The 17,486-nt window shown below is 40.6% G+C and overlaps 1 protein-coding gene and 1 long non-coding RNA gene across 3 annotated transcripts in view; one reads left to right on the plus strand and one right to left on the minus strand.

Annotated features, from left to right (window-relative positions):
• Positions 1-1,660, minus strand: part of KCNK1 (potassium two pore domain channel subfamily K member 1) — a 19,190-nt gene extending 17,530 nt beyond the window's left edge. The window contains exon 1 of the mRNA XM_075176501.1: positions 800-1,660. Within this exon, the coding sequence (XP_075032602.1) occupies positions 800-1,154 (355 nt within the window). The 5' untranslated portion in view covers positions 1,155-1,660. The remainder of the gene's footprint in view (positions 1-799) is intronic.
• Positions 811-17,237, plus strand: LOC142094405 (uncharacterized). Of its 2 annotated transcripts, none has more exons than XR_012677658.1 (6): positions 811-1,055; positions 1,388-1,511; positions 2,543-2,642; positions 16,672-16,794; positions 16,883-16,963; positions 17,053-17,237. It is a non-coding gene; the product is annotated as an uncharacterized LOC142094405 (long non-coding RNA). The 2 variants fall into 2 exon arrangements; XR_012677657.1 differs by having other exon boundaries at positions 1,388-1,469.
• The last annotated feature ends 249 nt before the right edge of the window (positions 17,238-17,486 follow it).

The following is a 17,486-nucleotide window of genomic DNA, read 5'->3' on the forward strand; positions in this document are numbered from 1 at the left end:
GCAGAAAAATTTCACGAGTTCAATATCAAACTCCTGCGTAGTCTAAATACTTCAGCTAGCAAATTCCAGTAGCAAGGGCAAGATTTTGACAGGAGGATTCCAACTTTCCCCAGAGATGGAATTTTGTTTGGCATCACCCTATACACCAAGGGTGATGCCATCGACAACACTGCTATCGACAGATGTAACCACCTGGCGATTCTTTGAAAATATTTTTAAACCAATATTTATTCCCCTGCGCATTCGCAAACTGGTTAGCTGGTTCACACCCTTGCATTTCCCCTAAGAGTGACCTAGCGAAGTTAAGTCTTACCGCTCCAGGTCAGTATCATTGAGGCAGTTGAGAATTCGCTAAGCTGACTTTGAGAATTTATTGATAAATTGTGGCGACAGGTGGCTTCCTATCTCACCAACCCTTAAGGCAGTGGGTCCCAAACTTTCTCAGTCCGCAGCACCGTTAGGGTTTCCATCATTTTTTTCTTTTCCAAGACACCGCTAAGCCAAAATAATTACAAAGCAGTTCCCTGCTTTGCTTACCCAGCTTACCTCGGGCCCTGGCCGCAGCAACCCTGCGAGATTGCCGCAGCACCCCTGTGAGATTGCCGCAGCACCCTTGTGAGATTGCCGCAGCACCCCTGTGAGCCATGGAGCACAGATTGGGAATGAAATACAAGTGCCAAGATGACCCCTTCCTAATACATGTGGAAAAACTATCATTTAAAATATTGTCATCTCACAATAACAACCCAATATGTGCATTTGGTCCTATCACAAGACTTGAGCTGGTTTCCAATATTACCTGTGGTGGACAGCACTGTGCTGGCGAAGAACAGTGATGACGTGAAGTCCCAGTTCCAGTTCCCTGATGCATTATTTAGTATAGAAACACCATAATTGTTGGCCTCCAGGACACGTTCCAAAAACAGCTCCAGCTGCGGCTCGGACAGACACTCGTGCTCGCTTAAGAAGCGCTGCTTTAGTTCCAGCAAATCCCGCCGGAGCAGGTCCTCATAAGGCAGCTCCACCGAGGAAAACACCACAGCCCCGAACACCAGGTAGAGGATGTAGCTGAATATGAGAAAGGCGAAATACCAGGCTGGGCGATTCCTGTCCATCAGCCGCACACACCGGCTTCGTGTCATGGTCTGCAGCATGATCCTGCACAGGGCAGAGCACCCACCTAACAACCACTACAGTACAGCAATACAAACTCCCCCAGACTGATGTTCATTTCCTGTAGAGCTCGACAAGAACGTGGCCATACACAGGAGTGTTAGAGTCAGCCATTGCGAGAGAGACACATTGACACTGCTGCCCTTGTGAGCCGAGATGGGACAGCATGAAACTGGGAGTTTAAATTTCTTTTCCTTGTTTCTTTTTTTTCCAGTGATAGAATTACTAGAGGTTATGGCAGCTGATGTGGCAGACAGGAAAGTCCTGGGCTGACGTAGCCTTCCAACCCCTCTCAGGTAACAAAGAGATGAAGACAAAGGCTCATTTTACCCCTCCAGGTACAACTGCTGAATGTACTGTATCACAATGTACACTGTTACTAAGCAGGGCGTATCATGCCTCATGCTCTCTGCCCTGAGAATAGATACAGCACACCTCATTAGCATAGACACAGGGGGAACTAGGCAAAGGAAATGAGAGCAGATGAATTACTGTACCAATGATTGCCACTCCTCCTGGTGAACAAGCCAGTTCTACTGGTTTAGGCATTTGGTCTTTGCAAGCTGTACCTTTTCCAAACAGCAACCAATAGCTCTATCTGCCTCCTGTCTCGTTCTTTGTGAAACTTGTTAAAGAGACAGTATCATGGGGAAATTACAATAGCTCATATTTATGTAAAGAGATAATAACCTTCACAAAAGAACACCTTATTTCTGAGCTTTACATACTGATGGAAATGGCATCTTTGTGCTTTTCCACGTAGTTTTACATTTATTATCACCCACTTCTTGGTTCCCTTTAAGGTTTGTTCACACTCACACTGAAAGAGGTTTAAAGTGATAGCAGCATACACTCTGCAGGTTTTGGTTATGAGGAAGCAATCAGACTAGAGAATTTAGGTCAGCTACTTAGAAGCAGCCACACATTGAGAACTACCAATCTCTTTTTGACAGTATATTAGTTTGCTTCTGATTTTCCTATTTATTTTTCAAATGCAATAACCTAGATTGAATTAGTTAAAAAAACAATTCTAGTTAATTTTACTTATGTTACTGCAGTTGAAAGTTAAGTAGAAAAAACAGAAGCAGAATATTATCACACTATAAAATACCAATTGCAGGCACCTAGCTTGTGCATTTTTGTATGTTTCTGGTTTTAAATAGCTGACCTTGAATTAGTAATACCCCTTTAAAAGCAGAATACCACTGAAAAACGGGAACTTAACAGAATCCTTTTTGCAATACAGCAAAGTTGTATTTTACAGGCAGGGAACGAGCGCTTTGTATGACATTAATATCTGGAGGATGTGTTTGTATTATCCGTGTGATTCATATGTGTATAGTCATTTTGGGTGTAACTGTTATTTTAGTGAGGACCAAGAAATCTTCCACGTCACACAGCTGAAATACCGAGCTGAACGAGAGGTTCTGGAATGTTGTGATGCTATGTATGAAGATCATCTCTGTTGGGTATGTATAGGAGGTTGTTTGTGTTATGTTCAAAAATTGGGAGGGTTTAGTGTATAAAGATATGTTTATAATTTCAGATGCAAGATGGAGGATTGCCTCAAACAATTTCAAATACCCACCAAAAAAGTTTTTACTGACAGTGTTGGCAATTTCATTATTTTTTACTGACACTTTAAAAAACAAAAACAAAAAAAATCCCCAAAACTTACTGGTGATTAGTATTATTAAACAGGAGCAAAGGGTGTATAAAACACAATGCATACTACTGACTACTATTTAATGCCAACTCTGTTCTGGCTACTATAAAATACAGACCCCCACATCTCTTGTGGCTTTACGATACTTCCCCCCCCCCCCCCCCCCCTTCCCCAAAACTATATACATGTCTTTATAACTAGTAACAGAAGGTGTAAGGTGCAGAGTGTGAAACAGAATTTGTAACTATGTCACAGACCTCAGTAAATGTTTGTGCAGGCAAATGTTCTCATATTAATGTCAATGAATTATGATATAAAAGTTTAAAATAAAAAAACTCTGTCTAAATTATAATAGCAATGGCTCAATGTTGATATATGATCATATTGGTCATTTAGTTATTTATAAGGTGATACAAAACAAGTACATAAAACAAACAATAGATAAAATATAAAATGCATAAAATAGTTAATATGGGCTTCTACCCGAATCATGACTATAGATGGGTACTAGTATAATGTATTAATGTAATACTAGTATTACTGTAATGTGGGGGACACAGACATTGGACAGGGTCTGGCACACATACTCTGGAATAGGGCAGTATTACTGTAATGTGGGAGCACTTAGAGCCTGAACAGGATCTGGGGCACCTATCCTCTTGGATGGAGGAGTATTACTGTAGTATCTGTCCAGTTGGGAGTGTACATCTGGTACAGTTTAAAATATGTATGTACTGTGGCAAAGAGGCCTATTTGCCTCACCTGCATAGGGACAGCCAGGTGAGGTCCTGGGAAGTCTGTAGGGGAAAGGTGCATACAGAGTCAAGCTTTCATAGATGAAGAACCCTAGGTTTAATACACACATATGGAGAATAGGGCTTAATGGGGTAACTAGACCAAAGGGAGGAGCTTTGTGTATTTAAGCCTGTCTTATCAGTTGTAAGATGTGACTAATGAACAAGTCGGCCAGTGGTTAGAGAGCGGCACTGTGTTAGTTAGCATTAGGGCCACAAGGCGGTGTAGGCAACGTGATGTTTACTGGTGTCATCCTGACAGAGTTTGCTGTTTAATGTGATGTGAATAAAAAAGCACTGTTGATTTCAAGCCAGAAGCTGTTTGTGCTGATGTCTGTGGGGTATCCGTGTCACAAGAGGTGTCAGACGTTCTACGGTACATAATCTTTATTCTCACTTTTCTATCTGCTTTTCTTGATGAATAATAGCAAACCCTGTACATTAACTTAGAATGCATCTCAATGAATAGAGTACAGATGGGTGGGCTCAATTCCCAGAGAACAGAACCCACCCGAATTTAGGCTATCCGAGTTCCGAGCCGAGCAGGCTCGGTATTCTCCCGTCCGCTCGGAATCCAAATCGAGGCTGAACGTCATCGTAACGTCGTCGGATCTCGGGGCTCGGTTCTCGCGATACTTGAAAATTATAAATACCTGCCTCCACAGCAATCCATCGCCATTTGACAGAGGGACAGAGCTGGGTGTAGTCACAGGCTGATTAGAGCAGGGACAGACAATACAATTCTGATTCCAAATCGATAGAGAAGAGAGGAGGATAGAGGAGTCTTTTTTTTTTTTCTTCAATATTTGGCACTACAAGTGCTTTTTGGGTGTCCCCCATTCTTTTGCATTAATATTTCTGGCTGTCAAAAGTCATATTTGTCAGCAGTATCTAAAACAATTTGTAGCACTACAAGTGCGTTGGGCTCAGAATGTATTCAAAGCAGTCCACATATGAGCAACCAGGTTCTGTCACCAGTTCTGATGGTAGTGTTCCCAGTATGTCATCTGGGCAAGGCAATGTCAAACTACACAGTGTTTTGAAATCAGTCAAAAAAACACACCCCAAAAATTTTTTTACTGTGTTGAAGCGAAAAAGAAGTGTAACTGAGGAAAAGTTAAGTGCCGATTAAAAAAAAATAAAAAAATTGTCAACATGCCATTCTACACACGCAGTGGCAAAGAGAGAATGAGGCCTTCACCTTTCTCTATTAGTGGCAGATCCAAAAATGTTACTGAGCCTTCTTCTTGTACGGACACTCGTGAGAAAGCAAAACCAAGTAATTTGGAGTCTAAAAGTGGTGCACAAGTACTGTTACGCGTGAAAGCCGAGCTGCAAGAAAACAGTAAGGCATTAGAGGATAATGTATGCTCTGAATCAGAAATGACACCAATCCCTGGGGAGAGTCCATCCACCAGTGGTATGTCTAATCGTGAGCATTCTGTTAGTGATAGTGTACCCATAAAGAAGTGTCCTTTCAGCAGTTCTGCTGATGTGTGCCTTAACAGCCTGAGTGTAGTTGGTGATACACCAATTGAGGATGCCACTTTTGAATTAGAAGAGGATGAGGGGGAGATTTGTGTGGGCGACGAGGGCACTAATGATGATGTTGATGATTATGATGGAGACAGATACCAAATTGCCTTTCTCAATTGCTATTTATATTCTAGATTATAATAACGGCTAGATTATATAACGGCTGAATCGTTTTCTATTTTATTCCTAGTGCAGAGGGGGTCTGATGCAGACAGATACCAAACTACCTTGGTCCATTTATTTTTACTTTATAATTCCACAGTCTATGCAGGCTGCTTTTTTTCTATTCAACTATAAGTGGAGGGCGGGGGGAGCATAGATAGCCACCAAGCTACCTGATAAAGCAAAAAGTATTTTCAAAGTCTTCTGAAGTAAGTATTAAGTCTTTATTCCTTTCACATCAGATGTGGACACCTCTCAAGCAGAGAGAGGTGTGGCATGGTGCACACAAATACATGCTTTTATACATTTTAACAGCATCTGTTGGACAATGTAAAGATCTATACTCTTATTTACAGTTTGCTAATATGGTAAAGAAGTTTCTATTGAACATTGTCTACCTTGAGATAAGGAAACCACACAAACCAACATTGTTATAATTGTTGGGATTGTAAATCTCACTTCACTTTATTTAGCTTGACCTTTCTCATTGTTCTTTAAACTTATAGGTAAATAAGATTGTCCTTTTGCACTAAGAATACATCTGCTCAAATCATGTCAAACTTTGACCCCTTCCAGCTGAATTCTAAAAAGAAAAGAATTGGACATATAAAACATAAGAATATTGTATTGCTTAATTGAAACAATATTAACCATAAGTAGTCAATATTGTGTCATTTAGGTTGGCTTCCACTTCATACCGTGTTCCATTTATTTTTACTTTCTAATTCCACAGTCTATGCAGGCTGCTTTTTTTCTATTCAACTACAAGTGGAGGGTGTAATATACACCCAAAGACGATGGCTACATTGCCAATAATCAAAGATGGAGGAGGTAGACAACCAGGTTTGTCTGTATAATTTGCAGGCAGGTGTTCACATTAAGTACGGCCTACCAGGGTTTAAACTGTTTTTTTCATAATTTATTAGCTTTAGAATTACCTCACTTATCCAAGAAACTAGTGGAGCACTAAATTAGGTTATTTTAGACCAAAAAAATCTTACTGTTTTCAAAAATGGCAAACCAAAACCAAAACACGCAATGGCGGTTTTGCAAAACCAAAACACGACGGTAATCCAGATCCAAAAACAAAACACAGCAGCACAGAAGGTGTTTAGCTCTTCTGTAGCCATGCTTTTTGTTGAATGATCTCCCAGCCCTCTGTGTTACATTTGTTGCTCCTTCCTGTAGAAATAGAGCTGGGAGCAGTTAAGCCTCAGACTTCATGCAGTACACATTTTCACCCATGTTGATCTCCCACTTTCCTAGGCAGGGGAAGGAATTGTGTATTGTGTTTCACATAGGCCACCAATTTCTGTATTACAGTGTCTGATTTGCTAGAGATGAGTTGAGGTCAGGGCTGGATCACCTTTTAAGCAATCTTTGCCCCAGTCAAAGTGGTTATCAGGATCTGCCTCACTTCCTATGCAGCATCATGTCAGGATGCTGCTTCATCTCAGCAGCTCCTTCCTCAGGGATTGGATTGGACTTTATTATTGTGTTTCTCTGAATGTATTATCGGAGGTACCTCTGATCCACCAGAGGTGCTGCTATTGTGCTTTGCTTCTCTGCCTTTTAGGAGTTAAACTTGCTGCACAAATTATCTCCTGCACCTGGGTGTTCCCTATTTATACCTGCCTCTCTCTCTTTTCTGTGTTGGTCATTGTTGTCGCCGTTGCTGTGCTCTTCTTTTCCCTGTTGTTCCTTGCTGTGCTCCTGGTTCACCTGGTCCCTGGGATTTTTTCATACTACTTGTTTACCTGCATTAGCCGTGTTCCTGGTATTTGCTTTCTGCATCTTCCTGCAATCTTCATTTCTACACCATCCAGTACCTTCCAGCAATAAACATTGTGTGTTTCACCATATTCTGGGCTCCTTAGCTGTGATTTCTGCATTGAAGTGTGACAGTGGTAATCTCGCCTTCACCATTCTATGCCAGTATTGCCTAGGAAGCCTAGTATTAGCTGCAGCCAGTGACATATTCAGGAGAGGGATCCGGGGGACGTGCCCCCTGCCATTACTGGCCAGCTAACCTGGCTGGCTCAAGGTGCATTCAAGACCTAGGGATCAAACAGATATTCAGCCTGTGGCAGGGGTCACCACATAGGGGCAACTTGAGGTATAGTCTGACCCAGTGGTCAGACAGTGCATCGCTCCCACTCTTGTATCTGTGGGTGTCATGAGCTCTGGTGACCTGCTCTCTCCTTCTCACTGTCGGGTATGTCATCATCATCACATCCTGACACTGTCAGTATGGAGCCATGCAGAGAGGAGCAAGAAGAGAAGAAGACAGAAGAAAAGAAGGTATAGGAAGGTAAGCAAAGTACAGAGTAATGAAGGAGGGGCCACAGTATGACAAAGGATGGGAGCAGTACGACAAAGGATGGGAGCAGTGCGATGAAGGCTGGGAGCAGTGTTATGAAGGAGAAGAACAGTCAGATTTACCCTAGCCACAATACAACCATAAATATATCTTGCACAATGTACTGAATCTACAATCACCATACAATTTGGATATCTTTTTTTTTTAACTTCGTTTTATCTCTATTTCCACTTGTTTATTTGTTTCTCACTTTTGCTCACAATCCTGCATTTTTCACATTTATCCATCTTCCAATATTAAAATCACAAGTTAGCTATTTATCTCCCTTTTTATATTTCATCTTCTTTCGGCCATACTTGCCTTTAGATCAACATCCTACCTATTCCTCAGGCCCACTTATTACCATTTACTGACAAAACACGTTTTGCTTCTACCCAGTTATCCATTAGTTTACGCCAGTTCACTATGTCTGCTTTCTCCACAATTTTAGCCCAACTTCATATTTGTCCTCCTCCATCACTGTCCCTCACCCTGTGCCTCTACAGCCCTTATGCCTCTACAACCCCCTTAGCCTATGACACCATTTTCTATCATTCCACAACTGTTACCACTCTCATACCTTGCCGCACATTCCATTTCCTTCCTCACAATTACCGCTGACTTTCAGCACACTTTCCCCCTCTTTCCACCTGCTCTCTTTCCCTCTTCTCTCCCTATTGGCCATACTGCTGCTTCCCTTCCACTGCACACAGGTTCATTCCATTACTCACATTTACTCACCTTTCCTAGCTTTTAGATTCCTGTGTCCCCAGCACCTTGCCATGAACTGGGCAGCACAGTGACCTAGTGGTTAGCACTTCTGCCTCACAGCACTGGGGTCATGAGTTCGATTCCCAACCATGGCCTTATCTGTGTGGAGTTTGTATGTTCTCCCTGTGTTTGCGTGGGTTTCTTCCGGGTGCTCCGGTTTCCTCCCTCACTCCAAAATAAACATACTGCTAGGTTAGTTGGCTGCTATCAAAAATTGACCCTAGTCTCTGTCTGTCTATCTCCCTCTTTGTCTGTCTGTGTCTGTGTGAGTGTGTGTCTATATTAGGGAATTTAGACTGCAAGCTCCAATGGGGCAGGGACTGATGTGAATGAGTTCTCTGTACAGCGCTGCAGAATTAGTGGCGCTATATAAATAGATGATGATGATGAAGAACTACAACAGCGTCATATCTCCAAATAGGTGGAGGGTACTGTGACTTTGTGTCACACTCATGGTACCTGCTTGCATAGCTAAGAACATTAGTATATAATATACTAATATACTTTAGTTTCACACCTAGCTCTATCCCTGCACCCAGCCCTACATAGCAGCCTGTTTGACACAGTTAGGCCCATTTACTAACATTATATTTACAGTGATGTTAATTAATGAGCCTTCTGGGCAAATTGCAAAATTTGCCCTGAGCCACAGCAGCCAATCAGCAATTAGCTTTTATATGTCTTGTGCAACTTACATAATGAAAGAAAATGTCTGATTTCTTACTATGGTTTAACCAAAATGTTTAACTTTTTGTTTCATAGAAAAATACATCATTTCAAAATAATAATAATAATATAACATAGTTGTCAGCATTTTAAAATCATTTTCAGGTACACTTTGCTGCTAGACATCTAACCTCATCATCATGCTTGGTACAGTTTATGCAGACATTGCTGTACGCCATGTGTCATCAATATATATGTTCACTAAAGATACTCAGCTTTCATAAATATAAGAATATATATCATTTATAATAAGAAATTAGGAACCCACAATTTTTAAATGTAAGGAGATCAAAAGTTACCTGCAGTCTTGTGCTTTTATATGATCTCAGGATTCCTCAGAAAAGCTGGGTACACACCTATGCAATCTTACTTCAGATGCAATTTCTACAACAATTTCACAAATGATTGAAAGCCCCGATAAGCATGCCAATGCATGCGTACACACCTACACAATTTACCTTCACATCTGTGATCTTCATCTCTCATAACTCGTTGCTGAATAGATCCTGACTCTATGCACTCTACAGATATCTGCCTACGTTGCTGGTCGTGAGTGCATACACACTTCCACTTCATTCCATCTTTGATTGTGGTTTTTAGGACGTTAATAAAACCAAATCACAGATATGATGAATTTTGTTATGATAAAACATGATCTTGGAAGCGTACAAACACTTGCAATATCTGAACCATAATTGCATAAATGTGTACCCAGGTTTACTTCTAATATCCCTATAATTTACTGAAGGAGAATGCATTATACTATATATACAAAACTGCTCCATTATTTTTCTTTTAATCATATCTGGGAGGGTACCTACCGGTTGATGGCGCACAGTCTAAGGGCTAGATTTACTAAACTGCGGGTTTGAAGAAGTGGAGATGTTGCCTATAGCAACCAATCAGATTCTAGCTTTCATTTTGTAGAATGCACTAAATAAATGATAGCTAGATTCTGATTGGTTGCTGTAGGCAACATCTCCACTTTTTCAAACCCGCCATTTAGTAAATATACTCCTAGGACTCCACAATACAAACAATTCAGGGAGCAGCAACAAGCAAGAATGTATTAGAGTGCAGGGGCCGGATTCTTTAAGGAAAGTAAAGCAAACAAATAAGTAACTTTGAACCTTGGCAAAGCCATGCTACAATGCAAGGGGTGCAAATGAGTTTATTATTTTGCACATAAGGAAAATACTGGCTGTTTTTTCATGTAGGACGCAAATACTTGATAGCTTTATTTTTACACTGACATTAAAAGTTGATCTAGGACATGCTCTATTCCAATTATAAATCTGTCCTCACATTTTAAATTTACTTCCCCCTCCAATACAGCATGATCTCGCCAAGGTACAAAGTTACTCATTTTTTTTTGCTTTACTTTCCTTAATGAATCAGGCCTCAGATCTGTAAGTTTGGTGTTTTTACAAATGAGGATAAATGGACACACCTGGGGAAGAAGTCATCTATGTTCAGTGTACATAGGATTAACTATTACAGCATGATTGCCATTGCAAGCTGCCACACAAACCATTTTTGAAAAAGCAATAGGCACATTAAAGGGCATTAAGGCTAGTATAGAGTTTGATTCAAATGCTGTTCCAAAATTTCATAAAGCTGGCGTCTGCGGAGATTTCAAAACGACAATATATCCAGTGATACACACTGTACAGTATCCTTTGCCTAAAATAGAGGACACTTTTGCTGCTCTCTCAACTTCTCCAAAATTTAACTAGATCAAGTGTACCTACAGATGGATATTTTTGGATTCCCTTTCCTTAATGAATCAGGAGAAGTGTCCAAGAAATACCTGACTATCAATACATTCAAAGGCTTACTCCAATACCACTGCCTTGTGCTTGGAATAGCCGCCGCAGTGCTATGGCAGAGAGCAATAGATCAAATCCTACAAGGATTACCAGGTACACAATGCTACCTGGGTGACAAAAGAGTGACAGGCAAAGATGATGAGAACCATCTAAACAATGTGGAAAGAGTATTAACCTGACTACAGGAATATGGACTTAGAGTTAATAAAGACAAATGTGAATTTTTTTCAAGAAAATATTTCCTATTGTGGGCATGTACTCGAGATAGAGAGGGTCTGTACAAATCGACTGATAAAATTAAGGAAGTACTGCAAGCACCCTCAACTGAACTCTTACTTGAGCCTAGTGAATTATTACCATAAGTTCCTGTCAGACATCTCCACAGTATTACACCCACTAAAAGCTCTACTACAGAATAAGGCACATTGGATATTGACAAAAGACTGTGAAAAAACATTCTCAGAAACAAAAAAGACTGAATACATCTGATTGCATACTCATTTTAATCCAAAACTGTCCAATAGACTGGCTCAAATGAGAGATGGAAGTGAGTAACCAATAGCATTTGCTCCAAGGTCCTTGACAGTAGCAAAGAGAAATTATGCTTAAATTGATCGAGAGGCCATAAGTCCAGTATGGGGAGAAAGAAATGTCATCAATATTTGTATGGACAAAAGTTCATGTCGTTATCTGACCATCAACCACTGGCATCAATTTTCAACCCTGAAAAGGGTTTTCCAGCCATGACTGCTGCTTGTCTTCAATGTTGGTCATTGTTTCTGGGTGGATACACATATGACATTGAGTTTAAAGGAACAAAACTGCATGGCATTGCTGATGGTTTGTCATGTTCCCCCTTACCCCAGTGTGAGGAGAACAACGGCAAAGACCCACTGGAAGTGTATCACAACATGTTGTTAGAACAGCTACCTATTACCAATGACATGATCAATTGTGAAATGAGGAAGAAGCCTGTACTGTCTAAAGTAATGGATCTGACTCTCAAAGGTTGACCTAAACATGGCAATGCTCAATATTATGGATTCTCGGCCAGGAGATATCAACTGCCAGTCAGTGAAGGAACATTAATGTGTGGGTCCAGAGTGGTAATACCACTAAAACTGCGGAACAGAGGTCTGGAAAACTGGCATGGGAGTCACTTGGGAACTGTGAAAATGAAAAGTCTTGCTAGAAGCTACACGTGGTTGCCGGGAATCGATGTCCAAGTTGAAACATTCACAAAATATTGTGAAGGATGTCAGAGGGTTCAAAATTTACCGCTCATAGCCAGGTTACAACCCTGGGAATGGCCATCATCCCCATGGTAGCATGTGCATATTGACTTTGCTGGGCCATTCATATATGGTGTGTTTCTTATTGCAGTAGAATCTTATTCAAAATGGCCCAAGGTAATAGAGATGAGAACTGCTGTCTTGGGAACCATCTTTGCAAGAAATTAAGAAATGGTCTGTTGAAACAAGTGTGCAGTGACAAAGGGCCACAAATTGTGTCCACAGAATTACAAAAGTTCATGCAGCAAAAATGGCATTAAACATTTAACGTCCGCTCCGCATCAATCAGTCACCAATGGTTTAGCTGAGAGATTTCTGCAAGCTTTCAAAAAAGCTATCAAGCCCACGCATCTTCTACATGTTCCATTACACAATATTGACAACTTCCTGTTTATATACCCTAGAACTGAGTACTCCACTACTAATTAGCAATCTGCTGTACTCTTTATGCAAAGGAATTTGTGGTCTAAATTGGACGTGATAAAACAGGATGTGAGACAAAATATACATAACAAACAATTTCAAACTAAGTATCAAACACCTACTTGGAACTTCGACATTGATCAAGAAGTGCCTATACGTGATTACAGAGGAGACAAATGGCAACTGGGAATAATCTCTTCCAAAACCGGTCCTCTGATGTACGAGATTAAGGTGGAAGGAGAGCTGTGGCAACGCCACATTGACCAAACAATAAGAGTCCAGGGTCCACACGGAGTGTAATTTGGCACCTGAACATGGCCAAGCAAGTGATGTGTGGGTTTCTGAACAGCCTCTTGAGGACATTATGGAGACTATATACCCATCTGAGTTTGCAACAGCGACTGTTCTTGAGTCTATTATAGATCTTGAGGTTCCCTTAGTGGCAACATCTGCTCCTGGACCCCTAGTGTTTTTTCCGGTTGAGCAGCCTGTCCCTCTGGTTTTTAAACATTGTTACCCAGACAGAGTTTGTAAGGCACTCCAAAGGCGTGATCTGTAGCCTTCTGGGGTATGCATTGTATTGTGATAGAATTTTCTTATGTCTGCATTTATCTATGTTGGGAGGAGTATGGTATATGTAGTTCTTGTTACTGTGTGTGTGTTCGGTGAATGGTTACTCCGGATCTTTACTTGTGCTGTATATAGTTAGTGTATGACTCTACCTGCTGTGTAATATGTCTTTCTGCAGTTCTATAGTAAAGAACCATGCGATAACCACTGTGTCTTGGTTACTAAGAAAACTTTATTGAATTACGATTCACAGACTTAACACACATGATTTAACATTGCCTAGCAGACATTTTCCTTCCTGCAGTAATCAGTTAACCCTTCTTGTCAACTTTAAGTATATGCCCTCTGGAAGATCCTGGATGGGAGGTGAATTACATTAGTGGAGGGGGCAGGGCGCCCCTCCATCATGTTATTTTGTTACGTGGCTCGGCAAAATGACACAATTCGTGGCTAATCACGTCATGAAAGCATCAGTCCTGCAGGAACAAATTTCAGGTAGTTCTTCTGGGCCCTTTGGAAAACTGAAAATGTTTTTAAAAATATATTGCTAGTTTCACTCTAGTTATTAGATATCCTATTTAACTATGTGACTCAACCATACTTTGTATTTACAGTAAAAAATTTGCCTACTAAAAAGTTTACTAAGTAATTACCAGCACCAGGTGGAGGTTATCGTGACAGGTTCTGATAAATTCAATACCTGTCTTGATAAGCTTCACACTGAGTGTTGTTTATTAAATTGAAGTCAATCCATGCCTACATTGTAATCCCACTGGGTCAGAAGTTCGTGCTTATGCATTTGACTTAAGTCAGACTGAGAATAGAGTTAATTTTGGCCTTGAGTGTTCCCAGTTCTAGTCTGTCCACACCACACAACAGGATGAATTGACAGTCGTTGTCTTAGCTCTATTCATAGACTAGAAAGTTAGCAAATGGCAATTTATAAATACAGTGCAAAATGGCCATTTTGATGAATGGAAAAGCAAAAGTGGAACTGAATCACCGGAACTGTGAGCTTCTGTGAAATGGACTATTATGCTGCAAAATACGATTTGTACAAAGTTTCTAGGACACTTCACTCATCTCTACATGTAGGAGAAGTTGTATTGTTTTCATTAACACAGCTGCCAACAATCCAAATGTTAGCTTGGCAGTCCTAATTTTGTCTGTCCCCAATGTGTGTATACTATGGAAAGGAATTGTGGCCTAATGGAAATGGGCGTGGTTTGTGTTTATCGAGTGTACTTTGGGTTGATGGGGTGTGTGGCCTAACCTGTCCTAATTTTTCATTCAGAAATGTTGGCTGTTTTAAATGTTCTTTTCAATACATCTCACAAAACTGTTCTGAGCCAAAAACAAAAAGTGGAGGTGAGCAAAGCTCTTCAGTGATCCCGAGCCATTTGTTCCTAAGCTGAGAAAGTTAGGTTCTGATGCAGAACAGTCAGTTGAAAGTTCTGTGTTTGGCACAGGGAAAACAGTGAATTTCATGATTTCCTTCTATGGAATAAACTGCAGCATAATTGTCTACATAACCCATACCTCCCAACATTAAACTCCCTGATATCAGGGCAGGGTATATGGCCACATCCAGAGAGGGCGTGGTCATGTTCCGATGGGGGTGTTGGCACTCCACCAGAGGACTGCTTGGCACTGTAAAGCACTAGCTCCATCCCCTCCTAACACTGCAGCATGGACTAGTAACAGGGGTACTGCACCCGTTCACGGCTGCTCTGCTATGCTGCTTTGCTCAACCCCTGTGTCCAGGGGTATAAATGCAGTGGTGCTCAAATGGAGTTAGGGATCGGAGCTGAGAGGATTGTATCTGACCTGCAGAAAACTCTTCATTTGGATATAGTAAAATTTGTGTTTGAGGGAGATTATGCTTTTCACAGACATTGGCAAAAGAGTGTGGAGCATACTTTCCCATGATAAGATGGAATCTATCCGAACCCATGGATAGTCAAGGGTGGGCAAGAGTGGCAGAGCATCACAAAGGAAAAAGTGGGTTTGAGCAGTAATGGGTATGGAGTGAGCTCCAGACGTTTGTTCAATTTATCCCAAATATCTAGTGTAAAATGAACCATGGGGAGAGTGGTGGCTGGGGCTGACCTGAGACTCACAGGGCAAAAATCGCACTCCTTGATCTCTGTATAGTGCGTCTTCAATATCAACCCATTTTTTTATACCAAAGCCTGCCAGGAGTGACACAATTGATTAGAGTAGTAATACTTTTGAAAAAGTGGTAGGCGGAGACCGTCATTGTATTTGGACGTCTCTAAACAAGCTCTACTATCTCTAGGTTTCCTGCTATTCCAAATAAATGTACCACAAAGGTATTTGAGTGAGTGGAGAAAAAATACAGTAGACATTAATCTTAACAGCGTTAATCCTCCCGAACCACGATATGTAAAGGGAACTCCAGTTGTTAAGGTCACTTTTAACAAGGGATAGCTATGGGGGGTAAAGCTGGGTACACACTACAGAATTTTCCACCAACTTTTTATGCCAATCAATTTTACATTTGCTCGATGGTCCGATCGCTTGGTCCATGGACTGCATACACACTAGCCTTGTTTAGGACGATAAAGGGAAGAGTGGCCATTCAGTTACCAATTTTTTTACAGCCATGTTTTCGTGAGCAATGATTGTAACTTTGTACACACTGAAGCAACATTTGCGGGGCATGTAACGATATACCAAAGACATTAGCATAAAGGGGCAGAGCTATCACTATAGTTAACACCCAAAGCTACATAAAAAGAGAAGGCAACACTGTCTCTTCATTCATTCCTATAAAATAGAAGTTTATTACCATACATAAAATATAGAAAAAACATTTAACTGGTAAAGTGCAATGCAATAATTATAACCTAATAATAAAATCCCTTCATATGTAATGGAATGCTCCATTCTCTGCGGGCATCATCGCTGATTGGTCCATAGCAGAAACGAACACCCATGTCTGAGTGTATAAAATGACAGGAGCCTGTCTGGCGCCAAGGAGTGTGAGAAGATGGCGAGTGAGGAGAAGGTGTCATTGGGGGTTGCGGGTGAGGAGAAGGTGTCAGTGGGGGTTGCGGGTGAGGAGAAGGTGTCAATGGGGGTTGCAGTCAGAGATGGTGCTGGAAGGGCCAAAAAATGTTGAAAAAGTTAAGGTGGGGGATGGAGATGCTCAAGAAGAGCAAAGAGCAAAGCCAATGAGTCCAAGAGAGGTGGAGCTGATGGTAAAAGTACTGGACCAGTACAACTACGACATTAAAAAAAGTGATTAGCACGTGTAGTGTACCTGTTTGAAGGACTTTATTTCATTCTAGTTTCACACAAGACAATGTAAACGCCTAATTTGTAACATAGATTTTTTTTTTGTCAGATCGAAGAATTATCGATGAGAAGGCCAGTTTAGATACCACTGATACCACTAATGTAATACCTGTTATCAAACAAGAGAAAATTGATGTTGAATACCAAGATATGAAAGAAGTTATACACAAAGGTATTTCAGTGAACATGTATAGACAACTAAATGCTTTGGGCACATACCTGTACCGTTATAATTAACCAAAATGGCGCCTGTTTTCCAGAATATATGGAGGTTAAGTCCGCTATTATTGCGAGTGCGCCACAGGGACCACAACATAAACTGATCTCGAGCAGTGTGCAAGGTGAGGAAATGAGAGTATTTCTGATGTTGGATATAAATTACAGATATGTAAGTTTAATGGTAAACATTTTTTATTTCCTTGTTTCATAGGTAAAGAAATCAAATGGGATAGAAACCCAAGCGATATCAAGAAAAAAATTAAAAACCTTGAGAAAAATTTTGTTGAAATGTGTATGCTGTTTGGAACTGTTCTGCCACAAACCTGTAGCACCTTTAAAGTGTAATCTAATTTTTCCACTTGTCATATTCTGCAATAAAAAAAATTGTACTTTTTTCCCTGCAATAAAACTGTTGCATGAACACTGTGTGGTTTATTCAGGGTATGTTACAAATATTAGTTAGTAAAGGTTAATATGATTTTATAAGTTTAATAGTTTACAAAGGTATACGTTTATAAAGGGTAAATATGAATAGGTTCCCAACATAGATGCAAAGGGTAATAACACATGTGCTTTACACAAGTTTAATGGTCTGCAACCAGACAGGTGCAATACACATCTATACAAAACACAAGTCACTGATGT

This window comes from Mixophyes fleayi, chromosome 6, assembly GCF_038048845.1.
Source record: "Mixophyes fleayi isolate aMixFle1 chromosome 6, aMixFle1.hap1, whole genome shotgun sequence".
Classification (NCBI taxonomy): Eukaryota; Metazoa; Chordata; class Amphibia; order Anura; family Limnodynastidae; genus Mixophyes; species Mixophyes fleayi.